At 49.3% G+C, this 18,170-nt stretch overlaps 1 protein-coding gene across 1 annotated transcript; it reads right to left on the bottom strand.

Moving 5' to 3' along the window:
• Positions 1–3,319: 3,319 nt before the first annotated feature.
• RAD17 (RAD17 checkpoint clamp loader component) lies at positions 3,320–18,132 on the bottom strand. The gene is made up of 16 exons (XM_084225269.1): positions 17,920–18,132; positions 15,265–15,534; positions 14,542–14,625; positions 13,695–13,851; positions 13,077–13,213; positions 11,924–11,976; positions 11,707–11,832; positions 11,551–11,620; positions 10,812–10,920; positions 8,633–8,827; positions 8,111–8,196; positions 7,700–7,846; positions 7,141–7,287; positions 6,286–6,406; positions 5,051–5,108; positions 3,320–4,056 (listed from the first exon to the last, which is right to left on the bottom strand). The coding sequence occupies exons 1-16, from the start codon at positions 17,950–17,952 to the stop codon at positions 3,864–3,866; spliced, it is 1,986 nt and encodes a 661-aa protein (XP_084081395.1). The 5' UTR covers positions 17,953–18,132; the 3' UTR covers positions 3,320–3,863.
• Positions 18,133–18,170: the final 38 nt, after the last annotated feature.

The raw sequence follows: 18,170 nt of genomic DNA, 5'->3' as shown, positions 1-18,170 counted from the left end.
GCGCTGCTCGGGGCCGCCGCGGGGCCGCTCCTGCCCGGCGGGGGCGGCCGGGGGAAGGCCGGCTCCGCCGGGCTCGGGCCGGCCGGGCCGCTCCCCCCGGCCGGGCCCCGCGGGGTGCGGAGCCAGCCCGGGGGGCCCGCCCGGCGCGGAGGGGCCGGCGCTGGCCGCGGGGCTCTCGGCCTCGTCCGGGCCGCCCTCGGGGGCCGGCGGCGAGCGCCGGCGCAGCCAGGCCTGCCTGCAGCCGTGCACGGCCACGTGGATGAGGCCGTGGATCAGCGGCGCGGTGTAGTCGCCCAGGTAGCTCTGCAGCATGTGCGTGAGCTCGGCGCGGTCCGGGCCGCAGATGCACAGCGTGGCCAGCGCGATGGTCTCCACCTGCCGCGCCTCCCACCAGTGCGGGCCGTAGATGCTGTCCAGGCTGTGCCGCAGCCAGGGCCGCACCGGCTCCAGCAGCCGCTCGTGCCCGTGCAGCAGCTCTGCCCACAGCTCCACCGGGAACTCCTCCTCGGCCTCGGGGCCCGCCGGCTCAGCCGCGGCCAGCGCGGCCCGCGGGGCCGGCCCGGTGTAGACCAGGCGGAAGAGGGCGCGGCGGGCCCAGGCGGCGGGCGCGGGCGGCGCCCCGGCCGGGCTCAGCAGGCACTGCAGGAAGTCGTTGCGGCCCAGCACGGAGAAGCGGGCGCTGAGCACGGGGCTGGCGCAGCGCGGGCACGTGGCGCTGCCGGCCGTGTGGCGCAGCAGGCAGCCCAGGCAGAAGCGGTGGCCGCAGGGCACGGCGGCCGTGTCGCCTTCCACGCTGTGGCACACCGGGCAGTTCCAGTCCGTCTGCGTGGCCCTGCTGGCGGCCGGCGGCTCCGCGGGCAGGTACGAGGACAGGATGCCCCCCATGGCTGGCAGCGGCCGCGGGGCAGGGCCCGCGGCTGCACTTGGGGATCTCGAAGGTCTCTTGCAGCCTCGGTGATTCTGCCAGTCTGTAGCGCTTCCAGAGCATGTCAGGCGCTGCGGGATGGAGGGAGGCCGTGGGTGCTGGGTGTCCTGCGGGATGCAGGGCAGGAAGAAAGGCCCAGGCCCCCGAGGACACCCTCCCTGCTCTCCGAGCCCCAGACACGTGTGGAAAACATCCCCACGGGGCTCACCTGCAGTGCGGCAAGCGCCACGGTGCCCGCTGCCCACACCAGGCAGGGCTCGGGACACGGCAGGGAATTCCCAGTGTAAGCCCACGGCTCCAGGAGACACCTGGCTGGACTCTCCAGGCCCCAGAGCCTCGCTTGGCAACAGTCCAGGCTGGAGCCACGCTGGCCCTGCCAGTGCCCCCGTGCAGTCAGGGAGGGATGTGACATCACAACACAGCCCCCAGCGATGTCACAGTCAGACACTTGGTTTGTCACCCTGCACCAGGAGGTGACATCACAACGGGACATTGGTCCCCACAGCACCAGGGGAAGAAGGAAAATACTGCTTGTGTTTAACTGCTGTGTTTCCATGCTGCTCTCAGCCACCTACATCCGTGTCTGTGTCCTGTCCCTAACCCTGGCCAAGTCTCCTGTGAGGGGCAGCCCCGAGCCTACTCCCAGTCATGGGTGGTCCAGTGTGAGCCATGGGGCTCCCAAAGGCACCCAGAGCACTTTCAGCTCTCTGATCACACCCAGAAAGCACAGGCACCCTTCCTTCTGGGTATGCTCCTAAATCACAGAATCCCAGCATGAGCCAGGTTGGAAAAGACCTTTGGGACCATCAGGTCCCAGCTATCACCCAACACCTCCTCATCAACTAAACCCTGGCACCCAGTGCCACATCCAGGCTTTGCTGAACTCCTCCAGGGACAGTGACTCCACACCTCCCTGGGCAGCTCATTCCAGTGCCCAGCCCCTCTTTCAGTGCAGAATTTTTCCCGATGTCCAGCCTGGCCTTGCCCTGGCGCAGCTCAGGCTGTGTCCTCTCGTTCTGTCCGTGTCACCTGGGAGCAGAGCCCGAGCCCCCCCGGGCACAGCCACCTTTCAGGAGCTGTGGAGGGTGAGGAGGTGTCCCTGAGCCTCCTCCAGGATAAACACCCCCAGCTCCCCAGCTGCTCCTCACAGGACCCGTACTCCAGACCCTTCCCCAGCCTTGCTGCCCTTCTCTGGACACGCTCCAGCCCCTCCCTGTCCTTCCTAGACTGGGGCGCCCCAGGACTGGACACAGCCCTCGAGGTGCTGCCCCAGCAGTGCTGACTGGAGAAGAATCCCTGCCCTGCTCCTGCTGGCCACACCATTCCTGAGCCAGGCCAGGACCTCTGGCCGCCTTGGCCACCTGGGCACACGGCTGGCTCGTGCTCAAGCCCTGCTGGCCAGCACCCCCAGGTCCCTCTCAGCCCTGTGCCAAGCCCAGCTCTCTTCTTTCCCCAGCTCACAGGTGGGACAGCGAGGAGCCAGAATGGCAGGGAGGCTGCACTGACACTCATTCCTGCCCCGCCTCAGCATCACCTGGTGTTGTTCACCGGGCACTGCAGAGCACTCAGGCTCCAAACAGAATAATGGGGGCTTTGTGTGTGCCCAGGTGGTGTTTTCACATCACAGGGTTTTGCACAGCAGCTCTGCATGCTGTAGCTCACGGTGTCAGGTGGGATTGGCCAGGTGAGTGTTGATTTCTGCCCCAACAAGGGAAAGGCCAGCACAGAAGCTGCAGTTACCTGGCGCTACTGTAAGAAAGCTGAAAAGACACAACAAAGGAGCGTGGCAGTGTGCTTGCAAAATAAAAATCAGTATTTTGTGCTTGGTTGGTACTTGTGCTGGAGGCACCCCAGGAACAGCCCATCCAAACCACCCTGAAAAAGGGTTAATGATTATGAACAGCCAAAGACATTGTGATTTGCTGTATTGAGTACAGCTATGACAGAATTTTAGACTCAGGAGACATTTCTCCCTTCAAAATTAAGCAATAGCTGTAGATGAAAACACTACAACACCTGTCACTTGAGAGAGGACAGGTACAGACTCTTTAACAGCATAAACCCAAGGCCAGGGTGGGTGAACACGTGTTTTCTGTCACTAAACTGGCTGTAAGCAATGCAGGAAGGCCAACGTGCCTCACACAAAGCTGTTTTTTCCTCTGTGCTGTGGCATTAACCACAGCACTCAGTCGGGTCAGTTACCAAACACAGATCAGTGTTTCCCCCAGCACAACTGCAAGTCAAGGAGAAAAACTGCACATTTAACTTCCTACAAAGTACAACTTCTGCTTAATTGCTGCCTTTTCCCCTCTAAAAGTGATGAAAAAGTTTTTCCAAGAGGAATACAAAATAATCCATAGTACAACATTAGTTCCACTTATAAAGACATGAAGATCTTATTTATGTCTTCTGTAAGTCAGAGTACAAAACAGTATGAATACAGTAGAAGCTTTCTTTACATCATCAGTATGGTGACTTTTCAGGTGTTAATTTCAGCCTCCTCTTTCTAGAAGGGCTAAACTTTCAAATACCAGTTTTTTTGAGAGTGTGAATTTGAGTAAGCCCTCCAAATGCTGACAACTTACGGAATGTGTACTCAGGAAACACACTGCCCAATTGCAAAGTATATTAAAACCTGTAAAAATACAAATAATTTAAGAGTGACACTGCTAATCTCTAGTCTCTTTCAAACTGATTTCAGTCCTTTATTTCTCTCTGGTGACTGCCCTCGGGCAGTGTCATGGCTCAGGAGAGGCAGGGAGTGGCCGGTGGCGGAGCCCCGGGCTCAGGCCGGCCCTGGGAGCGGGAGGGCTCCGGGAGCTCCCTGGGGGCTCACAGCAGGCCCGGGCTGGCTCCCAGCCCTCGGGCACGGCTCGGCAGCCCCGCCGGGCAGAGCTCCGCAGCGCCGCGGGCATGGCACGGGGCGTGTCGCGGTCTCTCAGTCGCTGTCGTACTCCTCGATCCGCAGTTCCTCCTCCTCCAGGAGGGCCTGGGCTGCCACGGGCTGCGGCTGGCTGCCGGGCAGGTCGCTGCCGCTGGACTGGCTGGAGGGGAGCCCCTCGGGGTCGCCGTCCCCGTGGGACAGCTCCGGCAGGCCGGGGTCCTTGTCACCCAGAGCCTCCAGCTGCAGCCTGCGAAGCACCGGGGAGCAGCACCCTGAGCACGGCACCCCGGCAGAGCCTCGCTCCCTCCGGCAGAGGCACTGCTCGGGAACACACCGTGCTCTCTAAGGGCACCTGCGTTTGTACTACTGAACAGATGGAAAAGCATGACAGTGCTGCCAGCACGGTGTCACCCCTGGGATCAGACATTGTGACACCCCACCAACTTATTAATGCAGATACAAAATGTCAGTATCCACAGGTATGCCCCAGGGAAACTTAACCGGGACATGGAAGTTACAGTTAATTTGAGAAACGTCACACCTCGTGGCACAGACCAGGGGGATTACAAAGAAATACACTCTCCTTCCTCCCTGACTAACGACAAAATGGCTTTTAATGCAACAGCAGGGAAAGAGGGACATTCCTGGAAATACAGCTTGGAAATTCACAGTTAAACTCAGCAGCAACACCAGGAACAAGTAGGAGATGCTCTGTCAGATGCCTCAACAAACTATGTCCTAGTTAAGAGATGACAGTTTGTCTCACTGCAGCTGTGAAGTTGATTCTTTGCTAAAACCACACCAGTTAAAACACTTTATAAATTCCAGGGGCATCACAGCTACAGAAGTGTAGCTGAGGCTCTGCAGGGGTAAAAGATGTCTCTGATTCAGAGGGCTCACAAGAGAGATAAGAGAGTCCCTCGTGCCACGTCACCTGAGTGTGCACACACAGCCTGTGAGCACACACTGCAGCCCCACAGGGAAATCCCTGGGTTTCCAGCAGTCAGCAGCTACAGCCTGACGACAAACCACATGTTCTGAACAAAGCTTTGCTCTAAGTAGCCTTACAGGCAGAACTTCTACCAGATGAAACCAGTGCAGCTATCTAATTTCAGATTAAATAAAACCTTTGAAAATCCTTTGTCTTTGAATGTCACATGACAAACATGTAACGGAAGGGTTCTTCCCCTTCACATATGACACAGTCTCACTTTGTAACTACAGACAGAAGTTCAGCTTACCTCCCAAAATGTCTTTTCAGTGGCAGCCTCCCCACGTCTTGGATAAAAGCAATCTGAGCTAGGAACAAAGAGCCACCAGTATCATATCAGGTAGATCATAATGAACAGACAGCTGAGCATACCAGAAAATAAACACTGACCTTAGTAGAGTATTCCTGTCTGTATTTGAAATATTTTAGATACCAAAACATGGTGCATGTGACTTTTCCCCCCAAATTGTTACAGTTTACCACAACATATGTACAGATGGCCTACACACAGAATTCCAAATCCTTGACATTCACCCCCTGTGTATTTATCATGTAGAGCTAGTTTTCCACAGCCTAAAAAATTCACTCATGCAGATGTCAAGGCCTTAGTTAAGACATGATGCTTGTTATTAGAAACAATTAACAGCATAAGTGACCCAGCTCTCTAAATACTAATTTTTGCATTATGTACCACACAAAGGTAAATTTTTCTGCATGAACTATTTGCTAACGGATTACTTCAGATTTAGTTTGGTCTTTTTTTATGTACTACAGACTGGAATTTTGCTTCTTTTATCTGTGAAAGGCTTTTTTGAGCTGTTTTAAGTGTGTTGCTGTTACTGGAAAGGTGTAGGATCATAGTCACAGGAAAATGGACATGTACTAAATGAACTAGCCTAACCTTCTGGAACTAAAGAATGAGGTCATCTTTGTGGATAAAAAAGCTGATGTTGCAAGAAGAAAGAAGAGGCAGAAAAGCTGGTAACAGACAAAGGGGTGTCAAGCCCAGTAAAATTATGCTTACAGCCTCTAGCAATTGGATGAATAAAAAGATGTGTGCTGCCTCGTGGACAAAGCAGAGCTGCCAATCAAACAATGCATGACTGTGTAGACCAAGACAAGAAGTGAATATAAACTATGTTTAGAGTGGAATGAGTGGTTTTTTCTTGATTCACATTTAATCATGCAGAGTCCTTTGTCTTCTCAGAAGGGTATCAGTAAGCAATGAAGATCTAGTCAATATTGGCTGCTGGGTTTCCAAAACTCTTCTCATCAAATCCTCCAGCAAATACAATCAAAGGCCTAAGTCTAGAGGGCACCTTAACCACTACAGTTTGACCAAGCTACCAGGGCAGCTTTAATTTTGGCTGTGGTACTGGAAGCATCCTTGGGCATCACCTACATAACATTTGCCAGGAGAAATTTGCCAGTATGTTTCAACTGCAAAAAGAATCCAAGACCAAGAGTTACCTTGATCCATCTTACCTTGGTTTCTCATTGGGTTTGCTAACATAGCAAGATAAGGCAGCAGCTCTGTCTGAAGGCACTCAGGTGGTAAACAGAAGCTTGAGAACAGAGATTTTGCAGCAATGCAATTTTCCTGATACTGTAAGAGGTGGGGGGGGGTGGGGGGAACACAAGTGAAAAACCTGGTAAAACATTAAGAGTGTAGATGTTCTGTACCGTAACACAAAGACTTTCTTGCTGCCTGCTACAGGGAACTACTGAAAAATGAGACCAGATAAAGAAAAGGTAAGCAGTTAACATGGTAAGCAGTTAACATGCCAATCTTAAAAATGGTAGAATCCTTCAACTTTGCCTTTTACTGGGCATTAAAAAAACCAAACATATTCCTTGATTACCCAACTCCCTGCCCACCCAGGCCAATACTTTTTGCCAACATATTAGTTTAAAAGTAAAAACATGCCAAGACCTGCTGTGTCTCCTGAACAAGCTATATCTGATAAACATATAAACCATAACAGCAAACATTTCTTACACTTATACAACAGTTTAATGTGCTTCAAACTGCACAAAACCAGACTCAGTTCTAGAAATACTTACCAGTACTTAGTTGTCTCTCTATTAATTTAGGACTAAGACTCTCTCAGGAACATGCCAGCTTGGACACAGGCATCAGACTTTGTCACTGGCCTCCAATTTATTTTTACAATAAAGGAGTGATGCAAACAGCTCTTCTAGCAAGTGTTTCATAGAACCAGATTATCTCAAAATGGGGTATTTGACGAGTTTAGCAAGTTTGTGATCACATTTGATCTATACTACTCAACAGTCACACCTTAGGGGAAAAGGGGTAAAAAAACAAAATCAAGGATTTACCTTTTTGTTGATCAAAAACCACTGGGGTTTGTGTAAGGGTCGGAAGCCCATGCCCCCCTGCTGGTGGGCAAAGGCCCTGGAGGTGTTGGAGTGGATCACCCCCCGGGTAGCCACGGAGGCACTGTAGCTCTCCATCACCAGCCGTGCCTGAGAGAGAAACGGGGCCTTGGGTGAGCTCCAGGCAGCTCATCTGCACAGTGAAACACACTCAGTGGCACAGCATGCACAGCTTTCTGGAGTTGCTGCAAAACTTGTATTCAAGGCAGCTGAGAAAAGAAACAGCTTGATTCCTTCTTAGCAGAAACATATTCTACTCAAAAATACTTCGTAGAGTATCCAACAAACACTATAACCCTTTGTAGTAAAATGCTGACAGAAGCTGGACAAAACATTGGCTCTGCATCTCTTCTGCAGCTGATGTAGTTCAGCATTCATTAACAATTCAAATCACTCACACCCTAAATTTGCAGCAAACTGCCAAAAATGCAGTGAAAAGTCCAGAGGCTCAATGTCAAAGTACTTAAAGACAAGTGTGTGCCTACACAAAGATGACACTTACACTCCAGTTACTGCAAAGGACATCAGCAGTGCTCAAATATTCACTGGCTCTCACTACATCATCTATGTCAGAAAAAAAGTCCACGTAGTTCTGGTGAAGGTATAGATTGAACATACTTCCAGACATATGTGATTTCTCCACAATATCCTGTCAGGAAGAATAAAAGTTTGGATTTTACAGGTGGATAAGGAGAAGGACCCTTGCACAAAAAGCTGTGATACATCTAGGTCAGGGAGCTGGAACACAGGGCCTGTGCAGGGATGCCCAGACACAACGGGCTGGCTTGCCCCAGTGCCCCCTGCCAGGTGAGTGATTCCCTAAGTCAGACTGAAGGCCCACCAAGTGAGAGCAGAAAGGAGCCCCACGTGGCTGAGGATGGGCACCAGTCCCGTGGGGCCGTGGCGGCAGTACCTCAGGCTGGATGAGCAAGGGGTCACGGCGGTGTCCGGACAGGTGGGCAGGCAGCTGAGGGCACTCTGCTTCTGACACTGCTTCTCCTGAAAAGGATTGCACAGGCTTTGTGTTCCCAAATGTCAGCAACTGTCAGCTCCACCAGCAGTAAATTACAGCCTTTTCCATTCCCAGAAAGCTCTGGGACAGGCACAGGTATTGAATTATTATAGTCAATACTACACAGTCATCAACACAGAATTAGCTGCATTAAGCTTCATATAACAAACCTAACAAAATAATTTTTGTATTCCCTCACCTCACTATTTCTCCTCGGTTGGTTTTGGAGCCAGTACTGGGAATTACTACCAAAATGTGCCCAGCCAGTGGCATGAGGGACCCTGATGTAGCTGATTTTGTGCTGTTGTGACTGACCAAACATCCCAGACAGAACCCATGCAAAGCCTTACTTTAGCAACTCCAGCTAGTAGCAGCTGACATGCTTTGCCCACTGAAAGGAAGAGAAAGTCAAAGTTTTCTTACTTTTGCAATAAATAATTTTCCCCAGAGCATGGAAGAGAAAAATGGATGCATCCTTGCCACCAATCACTTGTATCTCCTGGTCTTCTGAGGTATCACATTTACTTTTCTTTCTTACTTTGGATACTCCTGTTTCATCACATTTTATGGTGGAGCTCTTCTTCTTCTTTGACCAAAATTCTTTCTCTAATGAGCAGCCTATTAATAAAATGAAAAATAAAATCAAGACAGAGTACATGATTCTGCAGAAGTTTTCTATTATGTTGCTCCTGATGTTCCTGTGTGAACAGTACTAATAAAAGGAACAGAACAGGCTATATAAATGGGAGCACTATGAGAAAATTCATTTATCAAGAACACAACCCAGACACCTAAATTAGCATCACTCATTACCTTCATTCCACTTCTGTCCCTTAAGCTGCAGCTGAGGTACCAAGTACTTTTCTGAACAACAAACAGCTCTCTTTGAAAAAAGCTTTCATGCTTATCCCTTGTAGTTCTGATACATTCCCCACTTGACCACGTTTAAATTTCATGTTTATAAAGCACAAGTACAAATATTTGTAAATTATATTTCAGTTACATCCTGTTTACTTATCAATTTTGTCTTCTATGGGCATTATCAGTACAATAACCTCCCTCCCTGCAATATAAAGGGGCAAGGAAAACCTTTCATTTAGGTGATTCTTCCAACTGCCTACTATCTTCCACAAAGTTTTGAGCTTCGTGAAATTAACCCCTTATTCTACTCTAGGTTAATAAACTTGACATTTTTCATCCACAATTTCATTTTGTGGCATTTGAATGTTCCTTACTGAGCTAAGATAAATTAACCCTTAGGTATTTGTTTTCCTTTTGTCCCACAATTACCATGGATCTATTCTACCCATTAATTGTGTTACAAAATGAATGTATCAATGGTGCTTACATGGATACACACATGAAGAAACACACTTTATGTACATAAAACCAAATGCTGCATGCTCAGGAGACCAGCAAGGAGATGGGGAATCTCCCAAACTTGCAGAGTATCACCCACCTCACTGAAACACCTCACAGCTACAGATGTTCTGTTCAAACTCCTCAGTGTTAGGGAAAATGTGAGAGGAGAATGCTCAGTGTGCTGGGACTCCAACAGTCCACACACCCGAAGCTCTGAAGCTCTGCCTTTATTTTCTCCCCAGCTCTATCATGGTTTTACATTTCTAAGGTAACTTATTAAGAACTACACAAACTGGTTATTTTAACATTATTTAGATTTTCTGGAGGATGTGTCCAGCAGTGAGATGCAGTATGCTTTTCTCAGATATCACCAATCTAATATTCACTCATACTAATGGCATAATCACCCCATTGAGAGCAATCCTCTGTTTTTCTGAGTCACACAGACCAATCCAAGCCTGGTACACCTGAAGACATCATCAGAATAATTGACCTTCAACATCTGCAAGTTAAATGTAGAAACTTTACTCTCTGCCTTGTGTAACATAACTGCCCAGCTAATTTCAATGTACCCTAAAACACAAAGTAAACACTCCCTCTTGAAAAATGGGCTTGAAACTACCTTTAATCTTGTATTCCATGAGCACATTTGCTATTTGGAAAGCAAATGGGAGGAAAAAAATGTGTGACAGAAACAATACCATTACTAGCTCTACCACATATAGCAGAAGACAAGTGGTGAGTCTGTTTCCTTAGGCCTAAGTTTAATGTAAATGATGTCACCATTTCACAGTCCTGAGAATGAGAAACACACTTCAGAGTGCAACTTTTAAAAATGCAACTCACATACACCAGTTCCTTAACAACTACTGACTTGCAAAATGCTCACAAAATCAGCAGTTTAGGAATTGAGAAACCAAGCAAGGAAAGTATCCCTTTCAAACTAAGGCTGCATTGTAGAAACTCTGAACAGCAAACACAAATAGCAGAGACACCAGGAGGAAAAGGGGGTATTCAATCACATCACATCAGCACATGCACACGTGTCATGGTTTCAGCCCAGCCTGCAGCAGCTGAGCCCCACTCACGCCCCCACACACCCAGTGTTTATTCCTGCTCCACAGAAGCGTGTCCAGAATGTCTCTGCAACTCACCCACCTGGGCTGCAGCTGTGAACAGAACGCGTTTTCAGCAGAAATGGTCAAAATATCACTTCACCTAACAAAACCAGAAATTTTACCTTTTGTAGAGGAAAACTGAAGGCTGTTTATTGCACTTCTTATGTCACCTGAACAACCTCTGCAAAGCAACTCCAGAGAAGTTCTATCAGGGGTGTAATTCTCTCTGTTCTACAAGGAAAAACAGCAATAGAAGAAACAAGAAAAACAGCAATATTCAAAGCAATAGAAGAGCAGGAAAAGGAGTATTTAAACATGTCTCTGGGAACCCACCCTGACACACAGCATGAACAGACACATGAGTACCCACCATGTGCTCAAACCACGGAATACCGCAAACTTTAAAAACTTTATTTGTTTAAGCACACTGTCACAATTTATATAACAATATTAAAGAGAAAAATGCACACAACTCTTTGCAAGGTGTCACTCAATATGATACTGCTTGTAATAAAAACCATTCAGGAACAATATAAGACTGAGGTTCATGACCTCTTCTGGTCTTGCTGGATACATGAAAGATTATATCTCTTCCTGTTATTTGTTTCATTTATATAGTTACTGTAATAACCACAGTAATTTTCAGAAGTTTGTAGACTTGGACCACAGATCAAGTGAAACGAATCTTAAAATCAAGGTATCTTTCCAGCTTGTTCCTTGCTTCTGTTGTCCTGGGGAAAAAGTTTTTTTCTTTGGGGAGATGTGGGGCTCTGCTACCAAAGATCAGATACAGTAACAAAAATAACATATTTTAATATGGTCCTAGCCCTGCAGTGAACTTAAAGAGCTTTGACAACTTACCATACAGGCTTCTGCTGCAGCTATTCGATTGAGAACTTTCATCATATTTGTTGGTGCAATAGGCTTGAAACTGTTGAATTCAATTAAAAAAAAAATTAATTAGTTTCTCACCTCTCAGATATGTGTACCATGTTTTAATGAGGTAGAAGGTCTCACCTAATATTGCATATGCACAACTCCTCTACAATTTCAGTGGGGAACAGTGATCTCTGGTTGCTGTCTCCACTGAAGTTATCTGAGATTATAAAGACCAGGGGGCACCTACTCCTACGAACAAAACTCCTGCATAGCAGAACAACAAAATGTGATTAATATCAAACTGCAGCTTTGCGGGTCGCTAAAGCTCACAATTAACAACTCATTTGCCACTGACCTGAGGATTTCATGCAGGCTGCCAGGGTCTCGGTAGAATTGGTTGGGAATGTCCTGTCCAAAACAAAGAGCTGCTGTCATGGCATTCAGATGTAAATACTCTCCTCCACAGACTGATCCTCAGGCACACTACATTGCCACACATTTTTAACTCCTGGTTTGCTTGCTGTCAACTACTTTAAATACAGTTGACACTGGAGACAGTCAGAGGAGCAGCAGGGGGAAACAAACCCAAAACACAGTGTGTCTCATTAAGGAAAATGATCATCTACAAATAATGTTTTCTCACTGTCTCAGTCCCCTAAGACTCAGCCTTGGGTGATGACACTGCCTGTGAACAGGAGTTTCACCCAGAGGACAAACACTCCAGGAAGCAGCCTCCCTGGGGAAGACGGCAGGAACCATGTGAGATGTGACAGGACCTGCACCAGAAGGTGACTTAATAAAGACAAGTCTCATGAGACTCTGCTTCCTCAATTCTACAGAACATCACATTACCTTACAGAATTTCTGTCTGTTTTGGTCATGAAAGTTTACAGACAACCTGACTACCAATTTCTAAAATTTCTCTTAGGAAAAGAACTGAAAAGTTCAGGAAGAAATTGCTATTGAAGCACACTTTACACAAGTACAAATAAAGCCTTGTCCTGAGCCTGCCCACAAACCCTCAGTTCACACATGTGCCCTGAAGAACACCACCTGTGTAAAACCAGGGAGAAAATGCTAAATTTCAACTGTTCCTACTTGTGTTCATTCTCAAGAGTCCCCTACACTCTCCTGCATCATTAAAGACCAGGAACAGTGGTGTGTTTTCCACTCTTCCTTTATATACACACATATTTCTAGAAATTAAATCATCCAGAAATGTGGGAATGACTTCTCGATATTGATCTGCTTTTTGATACTGTAATGCATTTCTGTGCTGACACCAGACTCCCATTTCTGCCTCACAACTTGCTTCTGCGGCATAACTAACGACAGGTAGGACGTGGCTCTAGACTGATGCAGAGACACAAACTGTCATGAAGATCTCATCTGCAGTGAAGCAGGATAACTTTGGGAAACACCAATCCAGTATCTGAAGCCAGTCAGCATGCCAATATTACAAGAAAAGGTACTGTTTTAAACACAACATTGCACAAGTTTTCACTTACTTCAATAAGAATAAGCTTTTTATCATTTTCTGAGGACTCCCCAAGCATCTGAAGTTTGTTATACTTATTTGCTCTTAATAGAAAATCTTGAAAGAGAGCTGCTTGGGCCTGACTCGGAAACGTATGAAAATTTGAGTCTGAAAAAGAAAACTAATTAAAAATATGTATTCTATATTATACCAAGTAAAATATAAATACCCACATGAACTAATACCCACCCGTGTTATTTTCTGACAGCAGCACTGAACAAGCCCTTTGGCAAACATGTGACAAACACAGGAGAATTTTTAAAGGGGTGTAATTCAACTGAGGATTCAGACAGAGACACTTACCCGTTTTCACTTATTTGGTTCAGATTACATCCAGGCTATTACAGAGCTCTCTATACTGATCTGAATTGTCAATTATTTTGGACTAAACACTGTAAAATAACCTAAATCCCTTTCCAGATAAAAGCTATAGAAAGATTGTCATTAAACACTCAGGAATGGACTTACATGGATGTGGATCTGATTTCATACATGACAGAAAAGAAGCAAAAATATGAGATAGAAAACCCAAAAAAGTAACTGGAAGGGGAAATAAAAGGTTAGAACGGCAAACCACCAACATACTTACCACGGCCAAACATGCTCCTCAGTTCTTCCTTTGTGAAGTCTAAAGAGAGTGGATTGGTCCATTCCTGCACCTGAAGGCCAAGATCTCTGGCTAGAATTTGCAGAGTTGCAGTTTTTCCACAGCCAGGAGGGCCAGTCAGCAGCAAAACAGAGCCACCCTGACACAGAGAGACACAACATAATCACAGATGTGACAAATAAAGACTGGCAGCTGGCTAAGGATAAATATTGGTAGAGCTTTTCCTGTTTCTCTGGTAGTGATCCTCTCTCCCAGTGAAACCCCAGTCACACATTTTCTGCTGTTAATTCACCTGCTGAGTACTCAGACAGAGAGAACCAGGCCAAGACTCTGAGAGCCTTGCTCAGTTCCTAATGCCTCTGGTAAATAAACTGCATGTGACTGCCAACACAACAGACACTCGCCTGAAGAACCAGCTCTGGAAAACACTAGGCAAGGCTGGCAACCTGTGTCTAAGAATGCCTCTTATCAACTGAGATTAAAAACATCCTCAGCATCCTTACACCAGCTCAGTGCAACTGGAAATTTGTCACAAGACTAAAAAATCAACCTGGCAGATAAAATGCAGCTTCAAGCACATATTGAAGAGTTGTGATTTATGACTGGATGCCAGAAAACAGTATTTGTGAGGAAAATCGGAATCCACTTCTTAGGAGCATAAGCCCAAAATAAATGTACAAGCTCTCACCTATGTTCTTAGAGTACTTCTTACAATGCACAAGATACACAGTTGCTATCCCCCTCAGTTGAGGTTTCTCTCTGAACCTGAAATTGCATCCAGCTCCTTTGTATGGTTTGATGCCTCCAGCTACAATTTCAGCAAATTTACCTGCTTTGGCTGCCTCTGAAAAATGTGTGTTTTTAACCAGGTTTCAACTTCCTCAATTTTCTTCTTTTGCACAGCAAGGTCATTCTGAAACAAGGTTAGAATATGTGAAAGTTATAAATTAAACTCTTAGTTCCTAATGATGAAATTAAAGAACAGAATAAATGCTGGATAAAGTATCAACAGACATGGTGTGTGTTCCAGTTACGTGTGTGCCCTGCAGAAGCAATGCCACAGTTAAGGATGATCATCTCATCCTGTTTCCTCAAACAAACAGTTTTCCATTCCTTGTAATCAGGAAATAATGAGCTATTTATTATTCTTGCAGTGGTTAACACCACAATTTTGTCTGTGTCAGGATACTTATGGCTCTTGCTGGAGCTAGTCCTTTTTACTTGTTCTACTCTAATACTGCAGAGGTCTTTATAACTCCTGCAAAACCCACACAGCTGGGTTTCCCCAGTTCTTGGACTAGATGTGCCTGGAATTCAGTGACAGGTGTGAGAGTTTACAAGTGGACTGACAGGAACCAACACCTCCCGAGCAGCCTTCCTGCTCAGGAAGCCTGGGGGAAGGTGTGTGTGCTACAGACAGGGAGCTCTCTGGGGTCTGCAGGCAGTGAGAGCACCAGCACTGACAGCAGTGGCTGTCGGTGACCCAGCAGCCCTGCGCTGTCCCAGCAGGGTGTGGTGGGGGCTGGGGGAGGCCCTGCAGCAGCTCTCACACCTGGCTCTCCGGCCGGTACCTCTCCACCCACGGCAGCTCCTCGGGGGCCTGGCTGCGGCCGGGCGGGGCGCAGGGCGGATCCGCGGCTCCCGCCTTAGCTCTCTTCCTGGCAGGAGCGGCGGCTCGGCTCTTCTCCGCGCCGGGGCTCGCGGCTCTCTGCTGCTGCCCGCGGGCTCTGCCGGCGCCGCCCCTCCGCGGCCTCACGGCGGCTGCACACGGGCCCGTGCTCCCGAGGAAGCCGTCAAAGGGATGTGCCAGCCACTCTGCCACCTGCAGGAACACAAACCTTTGGGTAGGAACGAGTGCCCACAGCTAGCCCTGCAAAATGGCACATTTTGCCACTGTCTGGCAGTGCCAAGGCCGGGCTGGACACTGGGGCTGGAGCAGCCTGGGACAGTGGGAGGTGTCCCTGCCACCCAGGGGTGGCACTGGGTGGGCTTTGGTCCTTCCATGATTCTTCTGTATGAAAAAGAATGCTGCAGCAAACTGATAAATCAGAGCAAGGTGAGAACTCCATGAACACACATTCAACCTAAAGAATTAAAAATTAATGGAAGAGCAGTGTCAGCTTACTCAGACCACTTTTATATGATGGTAATATTCACACTACCTCTGTGTAGTCTTCAGTATGTGGCACTTTCCCCTGCTTTTAAAAAATATTTACCATGCAAACATTTGTGCATAAAGGTCAGCAACATTTGGCAGAGGACAGTTATTGAGGCAGTGCAGTGAAATCAGGGAGTGTTTGCTGCTCTGGGCAGCTTGGGCAGAAGCAGAGGCCAGGACAAGGAGCATTGCTGAGCAGCAGCAGGGTTTGATTCTGGATTCTGGACTGGAGGAACAGCCCGCTGGGCCAGGGAGGCAGGCTCAGCCCCAGTAACAGCCCAGGGGCCGTGACAGCCCCTCGGTGTGGGGCAGCAGGCTGGGTGCCACTGCCCCACGGCGAGCATGTGAGTGACAGCAGACAGTGCCTCCCCACAGGCTGTGAAACCCTGGCCAACACAGCAGAGGGCTGGCACACAGCACACTTAGAGCCGGCTGGAGCACGGGGCTCTGCCTGCGAGGGGCTCACACAACTCCAGCAAGGCCCTCTTGGCAAAGCCCCCCTGGGAAATGAAGGTCTCACGCTGCTTTTGGGGTGAGTAATGCTGAAACCAGCCTGACTCCTCCATCCCAAAGTTCCACATCCTCAGAGGGAGCTGAAGCTGCGGCAGAGCTGGACAAACCCCCAGAGAAGGGAACAACCAAGTGACACCACGGAGAGCTTCTGCAGAGCTGGCCCAGCCTGGGCACATCCGACTGACAGGGCAGCACTTCAGACTGGAAAAGCCCCATCCCAAATGTAAACAGCAGCACCTCCTGATGCCTCCCTTCCTGCTGCAGGGGGATGGTGTGATCTGAGGGTCACTGCTGCAGGCTGAGCCATGGGCACACAGCCTGGGTGAGGAAAGTCTCTCTGCTCTGTGACTGTTTTTGCAGCTGTGATACAGCCACCCCAATGCTCAGAGTCACAGAAGCACTAAGGCTGAAAATGCCTCCAAGAAGTAAAGGCCAGCCTTTCCTTCCCACTCCCACAGCTCATATAATTCCACTTCAGCTGTGGCTGCACAGTGCACTAGAGCAGTTATGGTGTGTAGTGAACAATTCTGGCTAAGATCTCTTTGTCTGATCATTATCAAATGTGTCTGTTTGGCAGCCCCAGGGCTGCAGGACACATGTGCTGTGCACAGTCCTGTCCCACTGGCCAGCTCTGGGGCTGCACCAGACCCAGCTGCACTCTCTGAGGGGCTGGGAAGCTGGGGGTGTGGGGTGGGTTATGGGAGGCTTTGGGGGTCTCTCCTCCTCACAACGTGACCGTCCCAGGATGTGATGGGACACCCCCACACCCCCAAATCCCCCTGGGCTGGGCCAGGGCTGGGACCCCAAGCCCCCAGGGAGCCTCTGTGAGGCAGGGAACACTGTCAGAGGTGGTTCCTGCCATCCCAGGGGAGCAGGAACCTCTGCAGATTCCTAAAGCCCACTTTGAAAAGAAAAGTCCACTTCCCTCAGAGTATATTACATGGTTGCTTCTTGGATGTTTTTGTGTGTGTGAGGCAGGTTGTGCAGGGGCGTCGTGCTCCCCACCCCACAGACTGCACCCCGAGGATCTGAGATTCCCTCCTGTGCCTGAGAGTGTCCAGATCAACACCCTGCCCTGGAGATCTCTTTCTCAGACATGTCCTTACATGTCTCACCATATCTTGCCCGCTCCCTGCAGCACTGCTCACTGGCATTAACATCTTCCAGCACTGGTTTTAGTCCCCTCTCTGAGAGTTTGGAAAGCTGGGGGCGTGGGGCGGTTGACGGGAGGTTTTGGGGGTCCCTCCTGCACCTTGTGACTCAGCGGGAGCTTCTCTGGCAAGCTGTGACTGTCCCTCGCTCCGCGCCCGGGACAGAGCGGCGGCCCCGGCACCGTTACTGCCAGACTCACCGCGCAGGGCCGAATTTCACAGTCACCCGCAACACCCCCGTGAAAGCGGGGCATCCCTCCCACAAGCAGGGACACCAAACCGAAACTCTCTAGGTAAAAATCAGAACAACCCTCCCTGAAACAGGACAAATACAGAGCCCACGGAAGAACGGCCGGGCCGCCGAGAGCCCCTTCTCCACACCCACCTCCGCCGGCCGTCCTGGGCCGCTGCCGGACATTCTCGGCCGGGGGAGCCCCCCGCCGGGCCCGGCCGGAGATCGAAGGCCAGGGGACTGGGTGCCGCGGGACTCGAAGTGCCTCGGTGCTCCGGGGGCAGGGCGAGCCCCGTGTGACTCCTCCCGGTGTCCCGGGCAGCTCCCGGCGCTGCGCTCCCGGCCCGGCCCGCCCGCGTCCCCTCACACGGCGCCCAGGGGTCCTTCCTGTCCGCCGGCTCTTA

This window comes from Fringilla coelebs (assembly GCF_963513975.1).
Source record: "Fringilla coelebs genome assembly, chromosome: Z".
NCBI classification, from domain to species: domain Eukaryota; kingdom Metazoa; phylum Chordata; class Aves; order Passeriformes; family Fringillidae; genus Fringilla; species Fringilla coelebs.
The sequence above is the reverse complement of the archived record's forward strand: the minus strand, read 5'-3'. Positions and strand labels throughout refer to the sequence as shown.

Excerpts from the sequence above, each read along its gene's own strand:
- RAD17 (XM_084225269.1), bottom strand. The coding sequence starts at position 17,952 with ATGTCCGGCAGCGGCCCAGGACGGCCGGCGGAG. Across the intron at positions 13,852-14,541 it reads TTCAGAGGCAGCCAAAGCAG|GGTGGCTCTGTTTTGCTGCT; the intron begins GTAAATTTGCTG and ends TCTCTGTGTCAG. Across the intron at positions 6,407-7,140 it reads GGTTTTTGATCAACAAAAAG|TATCAGGAAAATTGCATTGC; the intron begins GTAAATCCTTGA and ends CACCTCTTACAG.